Here is an 18050-nt window from a genome sequence, read left to right on the forward strand (position 1 = left end):
TCTTTACCAAAAGCTTCATGGTGCACCAGGCCAGATCTCATAGAGCCCCCACCCCAGGAAAGGTAATGGATTTCAATGTAGCAATAACTCCTAAACATTTCTGACTGTGTCTCTGTGTGTGTTTAATTCTTGCTTCCTCTTCATTCCTCTGTTGCTTTACTTTTTCTGAGAGTCCATTCTGACATGACAACAGTAACAGCATATGGGGACTTTGCACCCAGAATGTCCCAGATTCAAACTCTGGCAGCCCCAGTTAAAAGGTTCATTTTGCAGGATATGGAGAGCCACTCCTTGTCACAGAAAGCTGATATGGTGTAAAGCAGCTTCCTGGGTTCCTATTTTTTCGTTTTGTGCAAGGATGGTTAACACACTGCCATGAGTAGTTCTGCCACTTCCTGTTTGACCAGTGGCCACTCTATATCTGCCTACATCCTGGTCTCTTGCCCTTTGCTTCCCTGCAGTGAATGAAATAGATAGAGCACCAGCATAGCTTTGGGGGCAGCTGTATGTGGACTGGCAATTTTGAGCCATGTTTGGAGTAGGCTTTATCCCATACCCAGCTGCAAGAGCAGAGGTGCACACAGAGCAAATAATCCCACCCCCAGCTCCAAGCAGGGTCAGGGGAAATAAGAACAGCTGGCCGCAAGGCTCAGAAAGGACAGGGGATTGATAAAGCATTGAAAGGAAAGGGCCAAGTGAGCATCATAGCGCAACCAGGAGGAACCATCTTGCCATTGAGCATGAAGCCTTTTGCAAAGTGCACATCTGCGAAACCATCTCTCCCGCAGTGCTTGGCAAAGCAAAACATAATCTCCAGCTACCTTCCCCCCTCTAAACACACACACATCCTCCCATCTTTTGCTGATTTTGTTATTCACATTCATGTTAGAATGGTAACGCGTTTGCTGTGATTGGCAGCAGGCGAGGCATCTCTTCCCTTGTTTTGCTGATTGCCAGACATTTTCTCCTCTAAAGGCATTTGGAAATAAATGCAATAAGAAAGAAAGAAAGTAAAACATGGTTAAAGGGTGTGTGGGGGGGGGCATGACAGACGTTTACAACATGATCCCTGGTGTAGAGCAAGTGGAAAAAGAAAAGAAAGAAAGGACGTCATCATACAGCATGTAATTACATTACAGAATTTGCTGCTACAAGGTGGGGAGAAGGTTTTGTCACTGATTACTTGATTTGATCAGTTTTACGGCCAGTGATTAACCAGCCAAAGGCCAAGTGAGATGTGATGGGCTTCTGAGGACCTTGGCTTCTGCCTGGTGCATGTTAGGAATATAGGAAGCTGCCTTACGCCGAGTTTCAGGTCGGACTTTTTCCAGCCCTACCTGGAGATGCCAGGGATTGAACCTGGGACCTTCTACATGAAATGCAGGGGCTCTGCCACTGAGCCATTAGCCCCTCTTGAGCATAGCCCTTCCTGGATCTTCTCTGATGGTTATAGGGATGTTTATTCCCTCTGCTTTGCTGCTGGGCTGAGAAAGAAATTAATCTCCCTTTGTTTACCTTGTAAATTTATTTATTTATTATTTTATTTATTATTAAATTTATCAATCACCCATCTGGCTGGTCACCCAGCCACTCTGGGCGATGTACAACATACAATAAAACAGTTTAAAACAATAAAATTCTACAATAAAAACATTTTCTAAAATACCCTAACCCACCCCAAATGCCTGCCTGAACAACCACGTTTTTAATGCATGATGGAAGCTCATTAAAGAGGGGGCATGGCGGAGTTCCCTAGGGAGGGCATTCCACAGAGTGGGGGCCACCACAGAAAAGGCTCTCTCCCTTGTCCCCACCAGTCTAGCTGTCCTGGCTGATGGGACAGAGAGAAGGCCATCCTTTCCCCTGCTTCTTATGGGGAGAGGAAAGCCATAGAATCCCTGTCCCCCTTTCTGAAATATCCTCAAATTCTTCACCAAACACATGGAGTGGGAGGGGGGAGCCGTGTTCACTGACTCCAGTCCTACTGTTAATTTGGCCAGCACTACTGCACTTGACTCCCATGAGGTCTGAATAGGGAACATCTGTGTGCTCATGCTCAGCTGTATGTGCACTGGATTCTCCACACCTTCAGAAACTCTAGACGATGGGGGTCCCCGACCACACAGAGGAGCTTACTGAGTCCCACAGGAGTAGCATCCTGCTATAGCTTCCTGCTATAGCACTGCTCAGTGTTGGATTAAACTTAGGAACAGATGAACTCACCGTGGTCCAGGTCGCATGCTACTCGCTGGACCCCCACCACACGCCCCTGCTAACCACAAATGGTGAGCCTCTGGGTGGTCCATGAGCACCCAGTGAGGGGCACATGGCCTCCCGATTCCTTGCTGAGCCAACATTTGTGGGGAAATGGACACTCGTCCTTTTTCATAAAGGCTGATTTACACAAATGGTGGCCACAAAATGACCATTTACACAAGATTGCAGGCATAAACTCCCCAAACTCTGAGAACATCTTGCATATATATATTTTGTGGATAGAGATTTGTGAAAATTGCAGCCAAAATTTTCACACATTTTCGTAATAGGTGAAAGTATGCAAATTTGTGTACAATTCAGCCATAATCTGTGAAATTTTAAAACAAGACAAAACAGGGGAAATTGACGACCTGCCCCAATTCACTGCAGACCAAGGTGGGCTTTGCAGCAGAAAATGGACCGAACCAGTGAAAGTGGTGGCCAAACCAATGAAAGCTCATCAAACTCCACTCTGCAAATAGATTCCTCCAACATCCGTAATTGCAGCTCTGTGTGTCCTAAGCACATCACCCACCCAAATCATGACTGCCCTTGCCTAATTAGCGGCATTGCCACTAGTAGGAGGCAAAGAAATTAAATGCCCTTTAGCAAGGGATGGGGAGCCCATTACCTTCCAGATGTTGTTAGAGTTCAGCTTCCATCAGCCAGCATGGAAAGTGGTCAGAAATGATGGGAAATGCACTCTAACAACAATATCTCTAGGCCAGTCTGCATTCGGGGCAAAACTGTCCAACTCAGCCCACACAGAGACAAACAATAGCCCCGACTTTATCCTGCCCATGGTGGTAGAGTGAGTGCCAACCAAACTAGCAAGAGTGCCAGGTAGAAGTGGGGGCCACCTTATATAGCCTTTGAGGCCCTGCCCCAAACATCAGTGTTGGGACACAATGTGTGCCTGTGCGTTATGGCTAGAGCATTTCTGGCTCTGTCTGACATGGCCACAAAAACTCATCTCCCCTCATGGAATGGTCTGTGCAGTTAGATGGCATGGTATTTCCATCCTGGAATATCAGCAGAGACTCATGGTAACCATTAGCACTGGGACAATGGAATCCTAAACTGTACCCCTACACACAGTTGAATGGGCTTTATTTTATTTTTCAGAAAAATGTAGGGGTGCACAAAAGTCCCTTGCCTGTCCTCGAAGCTTTTCGCAATGGGGGGAGGCGCTTCGCTGCTCCCCCCGTGAAGTTCAGGCTGGCGTTTTTTTTTTCTTTTATTGGAATGGCGGCAGCGGCGGCAGCCAGTCGAAAGACCGGCTGCCGCTCCCGCCCTGGACGAACACCCGCCGAACCGCTGGCCGTACCCGCTGCCAGGAGGGACATTCGGCAAAGGTAAGTCCAAAATTCAGGCCGGGCAGGAGGCGCCTCGCCTCGCCTGGCCACAAACTAAAAAGTTAAAAAAAAAAACTGCCCCCGTGATAGGCTACGTGATGATTAACGTAGCCTATCATGGCTAGATCTGCAAAGTCAGCCGTGATAGGCTACGTAAATCGTCACGTAGCCTATCACGGGTGACTTAAAAAAAAAAAAAAGCGCGTACGGATAATGGCGGCCACCATAGGGAGCCGCCATTCGCATTCCTTATTGCGTTGCTGTAGTCTACGTAAATCTTTACGTAGACTACGGTGAAAATAAGGGCAACGCACAAATAAGGAACAGGAATGGCGGCTCCCTATGGGGGCCGCCATTATCCGTACGCCCTTTTTTTTTTTTTTTAAGTCACCCGTGATAGGCTACGTGACGATTTACGTAGCCTATCATGGCTGACTTTGCAAATCTAGCCGTGATAGGCTACGTTAATCGTCACGTAGCCTATCACGGGGGCGTTTTTTTTTCTTTTATTGGAATGGCGGCGGCGGTGGCAGCCAGTCGAAAGACCGGCTGCCACTCCCGCCCTGGACGAACACCCGCCGAACCGCTGGCCGTACCCACCCTTCGGTGGGAGGGACATTCGGCAAAGGTAAGTCCCGTCCCGGGGGGGCGGGGGGCGGAGAATTTCTCCCCGAAACTTGTTCGGGGGGCCGAACACGTTGGCGCTCAGCCCCCCGAAGTTTCGGGGAGAAATTCTCCGCCATCCCTAGAAAAATGACATGCCCAACAGATTGTGCTGTATTTGCTTATTCACGCATGCATACATATTCACATACATGAATCCTGTTCCGTCCAGCAGCAGCATGCTGGCAAGCCTGGGAAACTCAACCGAGCAGCCGTTCTGACTCACAAAGAGAATAGCAAATGTTGTTCCATGAGCAGAGTCTTGATGAGATGAGAACGGGAGGCATGAGCCAGAAAGAGCACTCCCTGCCTTTTTATATTCCTGATTTAATTAGCCAGAGTTTGCAGTTAAAGCTAACTCATAAATAGGGATGTTGGAGGAATCCATCCAGGGGGTGGAGTTCGCTGAGCTTTCATCAGCTCAGCCCCTGGACTTCAACTCGTTTCCCCACTTTATCTACATTGAGTCAGGCCAGCTTGGGATTTTCCGGATCTTTTTTATTTTCATTAAAAATATGAACATTACAGCCACAATTTGTGCAAATTACCTGGATTGGAGCCACCATTTGTGAAAAATTCTGTTTATCAATTTTTTTAAAACCTTGAAAAAACTTCCCAGATTATGGGAAAAACCTGTACCTCGGCTCACAAATGAGAGCTGAGCCATGAATGCTGCGGAAATCTGGCGATCCCCAAAAGTAGGGATGTGAGAACTGAGAACACATCCCAGCTCAGGTCTATGTGCCCACATAGACTTATATGCAAAAAGCGCTGTGAGCCGCCCATCTACTCTAGTTTCACAGCGCTATTTTACGTATAAGTCTATGGGCAAGCGTTGCCGATCACCACGTTTTTTAAAAACATGGCGATCGGGCAGAGACGAACAGGCCCGGGTAAGTTGCAGGCAGCTTACTGAGCACGGAAGGGTGGGGCTCGACTGCACCTGGAGGGCCAGCAAGTGGGGAAGAGCTCAGTGGGTGCAGCTTGGGGGGCGCAGGTGCCAGCTGTCCAAAAGATTTGCAGACCAAACTGGGCGCCCACACCATCCCTACCAAGAAGGGCCAGATTTCCTAGCAACAGATATCCCTACACATAAATATCCTGTGCTGTTTGTTTTCCAACAATGTTTCTAGTTCTGTCTGTGGCGTCATCCAGAAACCCTGTCTCATGTTCCCAACATTGCCAAGTCCCTGAGCATCTTCGCAACCTTTTTTCATCCCAAAGGGACTCAGGCAAAAGTAAAACCTGGTCCATAGAGCTGCCTCATCCACCCAAGTGACGCTTGCTCTCCTCCGCCTCCTTTTCATCCACCACAACCCAAGTCAGGATGCAAGCAAATTTAGTTTCAGTTCACAAATCATTAGAACTTGCCCCGTTTTCATCCCTGAATGTGAATGGGAATGGGAACACTTTTTTTTGGAAAGAACTCACTCATTCCTGAACTTGTGATAGTGTTCATTAAAAAAAAAAAGTGCATACATTAAAATATAATTTGTTTTCAAAAAATACACTTTTTTCACGCTTCAGTCAATGGGGGTAGGAATACACACTTTTGAAAAATGTGCACAGAAGTGTGCACTTTCCCCATTCAAATGTCCCACTTTCCTCATTCAAACAAAAAGAAAACCAGATAATTTGCAAACAGAAATGAGAACAAGGTGAACAGAGCTTCAAGCTGGAGATCGGGGAAATTCGGTAAGTCCAAGCATCCCTGGTTCTCCCCTCCTCAACCCAACCAGGATTTTCAGTGTTCAGCTGTGGCAGGGGAATCTGTGATCCTCAACTTGTTGTTGGATTACATCTTCCAAAATGCCTTATCATTGGCCAAGCTGGCTTGGAGTCCCACAGATATCTGGAGGGCAGCAGGTTCCTCATCCCCAGGGATGTGAAAACTGGTGAAACCTGATCTCAAGCTTCGGGTGTGCATGTGTTCCATTAACCTTTTCCCAAATGTATGCATCAATTGTGCACATTATCAAAATGTATGCATTTTTCTCCCATTGACTACAGGATGGCTGTGCAGGTTTCATTCAGGTCTGTGGTTGGTTCTGGGACATGCAATTGGATACATTCTGGTCAAAAATGAACTGAAACAATTTTCTCAGCCATCCCTCCCCCCCCCCCAAGTTAGGGCCTTGGACCACATTGCCAGGGATCCACAAATTTGGCTGGCCTTTGGTAGCCATCAGTGGAGGCTGGTGTCTCCAATGTAATGGGCCAGTGGATCTTCTCTGGCAGAACCAGGCAGAACTCTAAAGGAGCTATCCAAGATACTGATCCTATATTGGGGATAGGGTTCAGCACCTTGGACAGCTCCTTTAGTGTTCTGGCTGCCCCATGGTATCCAGCCAAGGTTTATGCTCGCCATGACCAGCAAAGGGCATCACCCTGTACTGAAGGCCTAGGACATCTGTTGAGGGCAGACCCTGCCATCTTCCCCATCTCTGAGATGAGAAGGTAGAGAAGGAGGGGGACCATCCTTGGTTTTCTGTGTCCCAGAAACACTCCATAAGCAGCCAGAGAAGCCCTGCAGAAGCTCAGAGCATGGCAACAAGGGAGAGGGCCTTCTCAGTGGTAGCCTCCCAATTGTGGAATGATCTCCCCACTGAGGTCTGCCTAGTGCCAACATTGTAATCTTTTTGATTAAGTCTGTCCCCTAATCCCGGGCATTTGATGGCATATGGTGGTATTTTAATGACACTGTTTTATCAAGTTCAGTATCTTACTGTAACTGTTTTTAGCTGTTTTAAATTGTTTTTAAATTTTGTATGTTAAAGTTTTTTATACTATGTGTGTGTTTGTTTTCTTCTAATTTTTGTGAACTGCCCAGAAAGCTTTGGCTATTGGCTGGTATAGAAATGAAATAAAGGAAATGAAGTTATGCCAAAACAGGATATATCATGGGCGGGGAACCTCTTACATCCCATGGGCCAAATTGAATTCCAGAGTATTTCATTTTTAAGCTTTCTACCATCAACACAAGGAAACCATTAAATCAGTCATGAGACTTAAATGATTTTGTTAAAAGTGGAAATTAGCAGGGGGGATAACAATAAACAAACCAAAAACCACATCTCCAATGATGAGCTCAGAATAGCTATCCAATGGGCAGGAAGGATATAAGTAACTTGGACACAGAAAAAGAGTTCTGTGTTTTCCCAGTTCCAGATAAGAGATCCTAGCCTTTCAAAAAGCCATTTTCCCACGTGTGAAATATTTTGCTATGGAAATGGCTTGGCGCTGGCCTTACCTTTTCTGAGACGCTATTGAGGGCACTTGAAAGCAGAGCTTTTCACACTACTGAAAGAAGGCTTGGCTTTCTGAGTAGGAGACTCAAAGAAAAGGAAAAAAGTGTGGTTCCTGAAGTTGGCAGAAAATATAGTTCCACTGATTTCCATTGGTTTTCTCTTTTGGTTTCTCTATCTAGTCAATGCACCTCACAAGGATGACATGTTCACACAACCTGATGCTATGCACACGATAGGGAAGTAAATCCCACTGAGGTTAATAAAATGTATTTCCAGCCCATTGTATTTGGGCCATCTGCTAGCCAATAAAAGCATGCAAAGCTTCGGGGGTCTTGCCAGTTTCTTTTAGGGATGTATGGACTGTGTAAAATCCGCTCCATCTGTGTTTCAGGCACCTTTCATTCTGTCATCTGCCCACAGATGGATGTGGATACTTTTTTTTTCTCATGCAGAAAATATGGAAATAATTATGTAAATATTTACATAATTTACCCCAGTACGTAACATGTAGTATATCATCCCCTATTCCATTCTACATTTCCTTAGCAGAATCTTACATATTTTTCTATGGATTTATATGCGTAATTTTTGGGAAAGTAAAAAAATCATCCGAAAGTCCATGGACGCCGCAGGGCCAGAGGGGGGCGCTCCGCAGCAGATTCCGCAGGTTGGATTCTTAGAAATCTGAGCTCATTTTAATCCATCTCGAATTTCTCCAGCATTCCCAGTTTCTTTTCATGGGGATTGCTTCCCAGGGCCAAACAACTGGGGATGTCGCAAAATTTTGCAGGGGAAATGGAGTCCGATGGACTCCTCCTTGCCTGCTTTCCCAGCCCCCACTTGCTCTTAGACCCACTCAGCAAGCGCCCTGCAGCTCAGCGAGTGCCTGGCAGCAGCCCGTCCTTCCAAGCAACCCGCCATTGTTGCATCTAGCAAAATATGAACCTCCACCTAGGATTCTATGGATTTTATAAAATTCATTCCTTCTGCATTTCACAGATTGCCAGGCGCCATTCATTACGTTGTCTGCTCATTGACGGAATTGGATTCTTTCCAATTTCCAGAATTTGCACAAATGCACACTTGCACAAAATGCATCACCCTGCAAATGCGCACCCCCAAATACACAAATCCCCACAAATATGTATTTTCATGCTATGGGGAAATGCTCATTTTTGGTCTGTGTGTCTGTGTGTGTTCAATGTATTTTTCTACAACTAAATTTGTGTAAACTTCCAGAAAGTTAAAACAAAAACCCCAAATCCTGGTAGTGGGCTTTCCCACACTGGAGGCCTTCAAGACAAGGCAGGACAGCCATCTGTCAGGGATGCTCTCTGACTTGGATTCCTGCATTGAGCAGGGGGTTGGACTCGATGGCCTTGTAGGCCCCTTCCAACCCTACTATTCTATGACTATTCTATGGCAGTCTGCAGAATTAGTGTGAGTCAGGAAAAGCCAGTCCACTGTGGAATCCGTGGGTTGGATTCATAGAAATCTGAACTCATTCAAATCCGTTGCATATTTCTCCAACATCCCTACCTCTGCCACTCCTCCTGCTCTGCACTGGATGCTCAGAAGCCTCTGAGTTCAGGGGCTTCAGATCATTGAGGGCACAGTTGATAGGACTGCACTCTAAGATGTGTTCAGCAACTTTAATCCCTCCTGCCCCAACTGCTGACTCCCCTGACAACTGCTGACTGCACCCCCACCAAAAGCCAAGTTCTTACCATATTGGTTTAATATTAGTCGTTCCCCATTGATGGGATCTTTTTGCCTGATGGAACTGCCTTAGATCCCAGAGGGACATCTATCAAAGTCGTCTCCTGAGCATACCTCATTCAAAGACATTTTGCCTGTGCACATACACAATCCTTCCTTCATTTGAAAAGGGTCTTGAGGAACAGAATTTTCCCATTGATGGAAATTCTATTGCAGATTCCACTGCAGATTTGTCCAGCATTCTTAGCTACAACACCTCTTTGTCCTCTTTATAACCGTTTTCTAACTACCAAGTCAGCAAAGAGTTAGTTCTTGTACTTCCCTAGGTTCCGCTTTCTGTGACCTTCCATGGATTTACCATCTTATCCTGGTTTGGCATCTTGACCAAACGTTTGCTGGAAGGCCTCTCATCATGCCTTCTGAGCAATACTATGGTTATACACCAACAATACTACTACTATTAACATTTATATACCTCCCCATAACCAAAGCTGTTTGGGCAGTTTATATGATTAACAGATTGATTAGGGATGGTGCGGTTGCCTGACTTGCTCCAGAAGCCCATCAGGCTCCCCTCGGACCGCACACCCAGACTGCACCCGCTGATCCTCTGGACTTCCTTTCCCCTGCTTGCACCCTCCCAGACACTCCCTGAACTTAGGAATGTGCGAAAGTCACTTACCTTTTCACAGGGGTGATTCACGGTGGGGGGGGGAGGTGCTCCGCACCTCCCCTCGAAATCCTAACCCGGCCGGCTCTGCCGGAGTCCAGAGGGGTCAAGTGGGGGAAGTGCTTCAGCAGGCTCCCACTGATCCTGGACGGGGTGGGTTCAGACATCCCTAAGACTGATTGATATGTTATTGGTAGACAATGCATGCTTGTATACAAGGGTTTATGTACTCCTTCAATTCCCCAACCTGGCATTCTCCAATGCCCATGCTTGCTGGGAATGATGGGATTTGCAGACTAATGCATCTGGAGACTGCTAGGTTGGGGAAGGATGAGCTCCAATTTCCTCACATTTCATTAGAGGGAACACTGAAGTAACATGGTTCTTTCCCTCGCCTTCTGCTGTTGTGTGAAAAGCAGCATTTACCAGTAAAGAGGTTTTTGCTCTTGCTATTCAGCCCAAGGTTTGGCGAGCTTCTTGTGCTCTTGCTGTCTTTTTCTGTTGCCGTAGTTCAGATACAATGGAAGATCTTTCTGTTTTCATAAGTAGCCTAGCAAAGGGAAGTTGTAATTCTCCAAGAGAGGTTGCATTCAAAACCAAATGACGAGAACTAAGAGAAGTGGAAGACTTGGGGGTGGATAGAGGAGGGGTCCTGGGGTTTGGAAGCATTTGATCTGGTTGTCTCCTAGGTTTTCATTCTGCCTGTCTTTTGATGGATCATGGAAAGTGACATTTCCATCTTGACATTTTGTTGTCGTTGAAGCTATCCATTTCTAGGCACCTGCTGTTTTTTTTTTTCTGGGGACAACGCAGGCGGGTTGATCTCTCATTTTAAACCCATAAACACTGACAGAGTTAACAGCCCATTCACAAAATGGACAGATGTATGGGAAATTTGTTTCAGTTCAATTCTGACCAGGATTTACTGTATTTGCACCTTCTGAATCAAACACGGTCTCAGATGTAATGTGCGATCAAAGTCCATACATTTCTGAGCTTGCAATGTCTTTGGTGGAACCCCCATCGACAGTATGTGCAGATTTGAAACATGATCATTAAAAATGTGTACTTTTGAAAAAGGCACAGAAGCACCATTTAATCAATGGCAGAAGAGTCTGAACATTTCAAAGTTGCACACAATTGGTGCTTACTTTGGGGGAAATATGCACTAAAATATGCACTAAAACATGCACAGATTTTCATGTGAAAAGAAAAAAAAACTTGGGAATTTGATACGGACTCGAGTCAACGCGTTTTGAGATGAAATTCTGAGAACTTCAGCGACCTTGAGTTTTGATGATTCGCACATCCCTAAGAAAATGTTGGCTCTCCTCCCCCATGCATGTTATCTCGGGGGTATGGAACCTCAGGCCTGGGGCCAAATTTGGCCTGCCTGGGCTCCCAGTCTGGCACTCTGGGGTTCCCCAGAAGGTGATAGTTATGTAAAGGGATCCTTTCTGAACAAATGCATTGGGAAGCAATTCAATGAGGGAAATGGAATTCGAGCCAAGGCACCCCCGCCCACAACCGTGCTTTCCTATTACGTATCACAAGAACATAAGAAAAGCCCTGCCGGATCAGATCAAGGGTCCAGGTAGTCCAAATGTAGCCCATCTTCTTCCCACAGTGGCTTCAGCCACTGAGACCACTGGGAAGCCCCCAAATGGGGCAAAAAATCCAAATTGCTTCTCCTGCCCCTCAACAGCTGATATTTGGAGGTATCTTCCTTCTAAAGCTGAAGGTTCCATTTGGCTGTCATGGCACACTTAAAATTAGGAACAGGCAGAATTTGTCTGATGAATTTTATCACCAGTTTCCTTTAAAAAAAAAAAAAAGCATCTGAGAAATGCCATGGAAAGTCCCGCCCAATAAAGACATTCTTCATGATTCAAATATGTTATAAATATTGTACCCATCCCATTTTTGGTGCTTGGCAGTTATGACTAGGGATGGCACAGGAGTCGGGTTAGGGCTCGAAGCTCTGTGATTTCTCACCAGCTCAGCCCCCCAGAGACCAGTCCGTGAATCCCCTCACTTGCCTGACTCGGTGCACCTGGTCCCTCACCAAGCCGCCATTTTGCGTAAAAATAGCGGGTTGGCGTTTTTTGTAAATAACCCTGTATGCAAATGGCAGCTGTAAAGCATCCACTTATACAACATTGAAGGCATAAATGCTCCATGTACTTCTGTAATGTCGTGTCAATGGCTGCTTTACAGCCACCATTTGCATACATGGTTATTTATGATGAAGGCCAAGCTGCCATTTTCATGCAAATTGTGGCTCGGCAAGGGAGCAGGCGGCCACACACTGCTCACCAGTTCCCATGGACTGCTGAGAGGCTTGCCGCATGTGACGAGCAGGGTCAGGCGGCCTGCGGGGGTCTGGCAAGCAGCACGCGGGGTGAGAAAGGGTGAGTTCGCCCATCCCTAGTGTTCCGTAATTTGCTGGCATGCCGGCCACTTACGCGTTGTTTAAAAGGAGGAAATGTGTCCCTCAAAAAGAGGACACAGATTGGCATAATATCCTGTGTATACCTGCAGAATTGGAAAGAATGTGTTAAATAGAAATGCAGCACCATAGTGGGTCAGAAGAAGGGGGCCATATGAGGTGTGTGATGCTCTGTCTACGGCCCTGCTGCTAACTGTGGATGGGCACCCCTGTTTCCCAGGAGAAGAACTGCTTCTGCAGAGGAACAGGGAGCCAGGAGATAGCTCCTCCTCACACACCCTGTGTCTCTGCAGAATAGGGGTACCAGCAGTCTGAAAACAGCTGTTTGGCAGGCTGTCAGTAGCCCCGTTCTGCTGGGAAGGAAGGTGTGTGTGCCCTGCACGCCTTGTTTTCCCAGCAGAATCGCTGGCATTTCATTGGTGCCAGCAGCGGATGCACAGCACAGTGGGGCTGTGAATCCATTCTGGGTTTCAGTCAGAACCATCCAGACCTCTAAAGGAGCTACCCGAGGTGCTGAAGCTATTTGGGGGATAGGGTGAGGCACCTTGGAGAGCTCCTTTTGAGTTCTGTCTGGTTCTCACTATAACCTTCAATGGACTCATAGCCCCACCGAAATTTGAGCCATCAGCCTCCATTGGATAGAAATGAATACAGCGCTTCAGCGCATACAAAGAAGAAAAACAACACATCTGTATCCCAAAGAGCTTACATTCTAATATTTTGATAGCAGGGAAAGAATAGCTGGAATGGAGCAGAAAGGAACCAGGGTGATTCTGAAGAAATGCAGTATAAGAGCTTATTGCAATAGGCAAATAAGGGCCAATTCACATTATAAATTTCTGTGTGTGTGTGTGTCCGCGCGCGTGTGCGTGTGTCACTAAATATAGGTATGATTTTTTAATAGGGATGTCACGGGTGCACAACAGGGCCTGGGAATTCCTCGGGCTCCCCCCGCTCGCAACCCTTGGACTGTGTTGGCCAAGACACTCCTTGTTCGCCCCCACTCATGCCCGCTCACGCTCTCCAGGACTCACTGCGATCCCATTGGGTGAGCGCCTGCCATTTTTGCGCCTTTGATTTCTATGCAAAACAGGAAGTTAAAAAAATGTTGTATTTAAATATGCGCAGTTTGGAGCTGGGAAAGCTAAATAAGCGCAATCTTAGAGGGATTATACCTCTAACATTGTGCTGATCTAGCTTTCCCAGCTCCAAACTGTGCATATTTAAATACCCAAATTTTTTTACTTCCTGTTTTATGTAGAAATCAAAGGCGTGAAAATGGCGGGCACTCACCCAACGGGATTGTGGTGAGCCCGGGGAACTCGCTGAGCTCATGGGCGGCCCGAGCATGGGTCCGGGGGGGGTGCAAGCAGGGGTGCTGCTTTGAGAAGTGCCCAGAGAAACCGAGCTAGGGGGAGTTCTTACATCCCTAATTTTAAAGTGTTTGCCTAGCAATGTAATGTGTTGATGAAATGAAGATTTATGATGTAGGAACAGTAGGGGTGGACGAAAGTCACTTACCTGTCCTCGAAGATTTCCTGCGGTGGGGGGGAGGCGCTTCATTGCTCCCCCCGCGAAGTTCAGGCCGGGGGGGAGGCTTCCTGCCTCGCCCGGCCAAAATTCAGGCCGGGGAGGAGGCACCTCGCCTCGCCTGGCCGCAAACTAAACAGTAAAAAAAAAAAAAGCCCCCCAGGCCGTGATAGGCTACGTGATGATTAACGTAGCCTATCATGGCTAGATCTGCAAAGTCAGCCGTGATAGGCTACGTGACGATTTACGTAGCCTATCACGGCTGACTTTGCAAATCTAGCCATGATAGGCTACGTTAATCGTCACGTAGCCTATCACGGGGGCATTTTTTTTTTCTTTTATTGCAATGGCGGCGGCGGCACCCGGTCGAAAGATTGGCTGCCGCCCCCGCCCCTGACGAAGACCCGATGAACCGCCGGCCGGACCCGCCACCGGGAGGGACATTCGGCAAAGGTAAGTCCCGTCCCGGCGGGGTGCGGGGGGCAGGGGGGTGGGGGGGCGGAGAATTTCTCCCCGAAACTTGTTCAGGGGGCCGAACACGTTGGCGCTCGGCCCCCTGAAGTTTCGGTGAGAAATTCTCCGCCATCCCTAAGGAACAGTTGTCTCACAGATATGCAAACCTCGGGGAGCCAGGATTGGCTGAAGCCACCTGCCAGCTATATGCTTCTGTATGTTACATGTGGATGTTCTCAGATCTACACAGTTCATGATTTTGCCCCAAATGAAAGGGGAATGAAGCAGTGATGTAAATGGAGGACAAACAGGAGTGGCTTGACCACAACTCTTTTATTAATTTGACCCCCTTCTCTTCTGCAGGATGCCCAGGGATGTGGGATAACATTACGTGTTGGAAGCCTGCCTTTGTGGGTGAGGTCGTCTTTGTCAAATGCCCAGCGCTCTTCACATTGGTCAACTTTGATGATGGTAACGTTGCCCAGTTCTTCCTTGCACTTGTTTTGACCTTTTTAGTGCTCCATAGCTAGAATTTGCACAAAGGAAATGATGGCGGAATTCGTGCAAATTATGCAAATTGCACCTGCCATTTGCACAACTTCCTATTTGCAAAGAAAAAATGTAGATTGAGTCAGGCAGCTCATGGGGAAGCAAGCTAAAATCTGGGGGGCTGAGCTGATCAAAGCTTGGCAAGCTCCTCCCACCCCCCATCAGATTTATCTGACAACACTAATCAGAAGATTAAAAAATGGAGGAAAGCACAGGGTGTGGGAGTGGTGGAGAACATCTTGTATGCCAGATTTCTATCCCTCTAGTTTCCAGCAAGCAACTTAAGAACCTGTGGGTGATATGAAACTCAGAAATCAAGGTGGGATACGGGGTAGAGCTGTTGTGATTTGGCTTGAATAATCTCCTCCCCATCTGCAGTTTGCTCTACTTGGCATCTCCTGTCTCTCCAGTTGCCATATGCTTCCTTCCTTGAACCCCCCACACCTGGTCATTGACAAGACAGTAAAAAAATCTTCAAAGGAGAGGATGTTTTACATTATCCATTTACTGTATGTATGAAATCAGAGTATTGATCCCCCTAGACCAGTATGGGCTATTCAGACTGTCAGAGGTTCTGCGGGGCCTTAGCCAGGAGTTGTTTCTAGCTGGGATAGGGATGTCTGAGAAATTAATTTCAGTTCACTTTTGGTAAGGATTTGCCCAATTCGCACCTTCCAGACCAAACATGGACTCGGACGCCATCTGCTATCAAAGTCTGTACATTTCTGAGCTTGCAGTGTGAATCGCAGACCCCTCACCCCCCACCCCCAAATGTGTTTGACAGCATGTGCGCATTTGAAAAATGCACACAAATACACTGTAATCAAAGGAAGAAGCTCAGTTAACCTTGTTCCTGCTCCTCATCAACCAAAGCATAAAAATGCTCCCCCCCCAAAAAAAAGCATTTTTAAAGTGCACATATTTCTATTGAAAACATTTTGTGAATGCGATCACAAGCTCAGGAATATGTCAGCTTTGCCTGAAAAATGATGTCGTGTTCATGTTCACTTTCAGGGCTTTGTGAATTTTGGTTTAAGTTGGAGAACTTCAAATTCAGGAATTAAAGCATATGCAGTCCATTTCATCTTTCATCTCCTTCCATTCATCTTCATCTTTTCCACCTTCTGGGTTACTGATGTGTCCTTGTATATTGAGAAAACATAGCCAAGAAACTAAACTGAATGTAATGATATAGATATAGATATAGATATAGATATAGATATAGATATATGATTCCATCAAGATTATTTTTGTGCAGTGTTTTACTCACATGTTCCTGTACAACACTGCACAAAAAGCATCTTAATATAACCAAAAGTACATTCATATGAACATTACTTCATTGTACTGTTTTATTCCCCTTCATGGATCACTTCCTTGTTGTGGCAAAGGGGCTTACATAACTCAGTGAAGCCATAAGCTATGCCATGCAGGGCAACCAAAGACAGACAGGTCATTAGGGATGGACGAAAGTCACTTACCTGTCCTCGAAGATTTTCACGGTGGGGGGGAGGCGCTTCGCTGCTCCCCCCGCGAAGTTCAGGCCGGGGGGGACGCTTCCCGCCTCGCCCGGCCGAAATTCAGGCCCGGGGGGAGGCTTCCCGCCTCACCCGGCCGAAATTCAGGCCGGGGAGGAGGCGCCTTGCCTCACCCAGCCGCGAACAAAAAGTTAAAAAAAAAAAAAAAACACCCCCATGATAGGCTACGTGATGATTAACGTAGCCTATCACGGATAGATCTGCAAAGTCAGCCGTGATAGGCTACATTAATCGTCACGTAGCCTATCACGGGTGACTTTGAAAGAAAAAAAAAGCACGTATGCAAATGGCGGCGCCCATGGGCGCCGCCATTTGCGTTCCTTATTTGGGCCCGGGTAGTCTACGTAAAGATTTACTATTTGCGTTGCCCTTATTTTCGCCATAGTCTAGGTAAATGTTTACATAGACTACAGCGACCAAATAAGGAACGCGAAAGGCGGCTCCCTATGGGGGCCGCCATTTGCGTAAGCGCTTTTTTTTTTTTAAGTCACCCGTGATAGGCTACGTGACGATTTACGTAGCCTATCACGGCTGACTTTGCAAATCTAGCCGTAATAGGCTACGTTAATCATCACGTAGCCTATCACGGGGGCGTTTTTTTTTTTCTTAGATTGGAATGGCGGCGGCGGCAGCCGGTCGAAAGACCGGGTGCCGCTCCCACCCCGGACGAAGACCCGCCAAACCGCCGGCCGGACCCGCCGCCGGGAGGGACATTCGCCAAAGGTAAGACCCGTCCCGGGGGGGGTGTGGGGGGTGTGGGGGCAGAGAATTTCTCCCCAAAACTTGTTCGGGGGGCCAAACACGTTGGCGCTCGGCCCCTCAAAGTTTCAGGAAGAAATTCTCCGCCAACCCTACAGGTCATGGCAGAGAATTCTGACAAAATGTGGTCCACTGGAGAAGGAAATGGCAACCCACTCCAGTACTCTTGCCAAGAAAACCCCATGGAACGTATCACAAGGCTAAAAGATATGACGCCGGAAGATGAGCCCCTCAGGTTGGAAGGTGTCCAATAAACTACTGGGGAAGAGCAGAGGGTATTTCCAAGTAGCACCAGAAAGAGTGAAGCTGCTGGGCCAAAGCCGAAAGGACACTCAGCTGTGGATGTGTCTGGTGGTGGAAAGAAAATCCGATGCTGTAAAGAACGATATTGTTCAGGAACCTGGAATGTAAGATCAATGAATCAAGGTAAGCTGGAGGTGGTCAGACATGAGATGGCAAGACTGAACATTGACATCTTGGGAATCAGAGAACTAAAATGGACAGGCATGGGCGAATTTCATTCAGGTGACCATCATATCTACTACTGTGGGCAAGAATCCCTTAGAAGAAATGGAGTAGCACTCATAGTCAACAAAAGGGTGGGAAAAGCAGTACTGGGGTACAATCTCAAAAATGATAGAATGATCTCAGTACGAACCCAAGGCAAACCATTCAACATCACAGTATTCAAGTCTATGCCCCAACCACTGATGGCAAAGAAGCTGAGGTTGATCAGTTCTATGAAGACCTACAACACCTTCTAGAACTAACACCAAAAAAAGATGTCCTCTTCATCATAGGGGATTGGAATGCTAAAGTAGGAAGTCCAGAAATCACCGGGATAACAGGCAGGCATGGTCT

At 47.0% G+C, this 18050-nt stretch overlaps 1 protein-coding gene across 1 annotated transcript in view; it reads left to right on the forward strand.

Moving 5' to 3' along the window:
- Positions 1-18050, forward strand: part of ADCYAP1R1 (ADCYAP receptor type I) — a 136258-nt gene that overhangs the window by 8747 nt on the left and 109461 nt on the right. The window contains exon 2 of the mRNA XM_084855104.1: positions 14707-14814. Within this exon, the coding sequence (XP_084711230.1) occupies positions 14707-14814 (108 nt within the window). The remainder of the gene's footprint in view (positions 1-14706; positions 14815-18050) is intronic.

This window comes from Heloderma suspectum, chromosome 5 (genome assembly GCF_057233095.1).
Source record: "Heloderma suspectum isolate Gila_16-S chromosome 5, 16-S_ref, whole genome shotgun sequence".
Lineage (NCBI taxonomy): Eukaryota > Metazoa > Chordata > Lepidosauria > Squamata > Helodermatidae > Heloderma > Heloderma suspectum.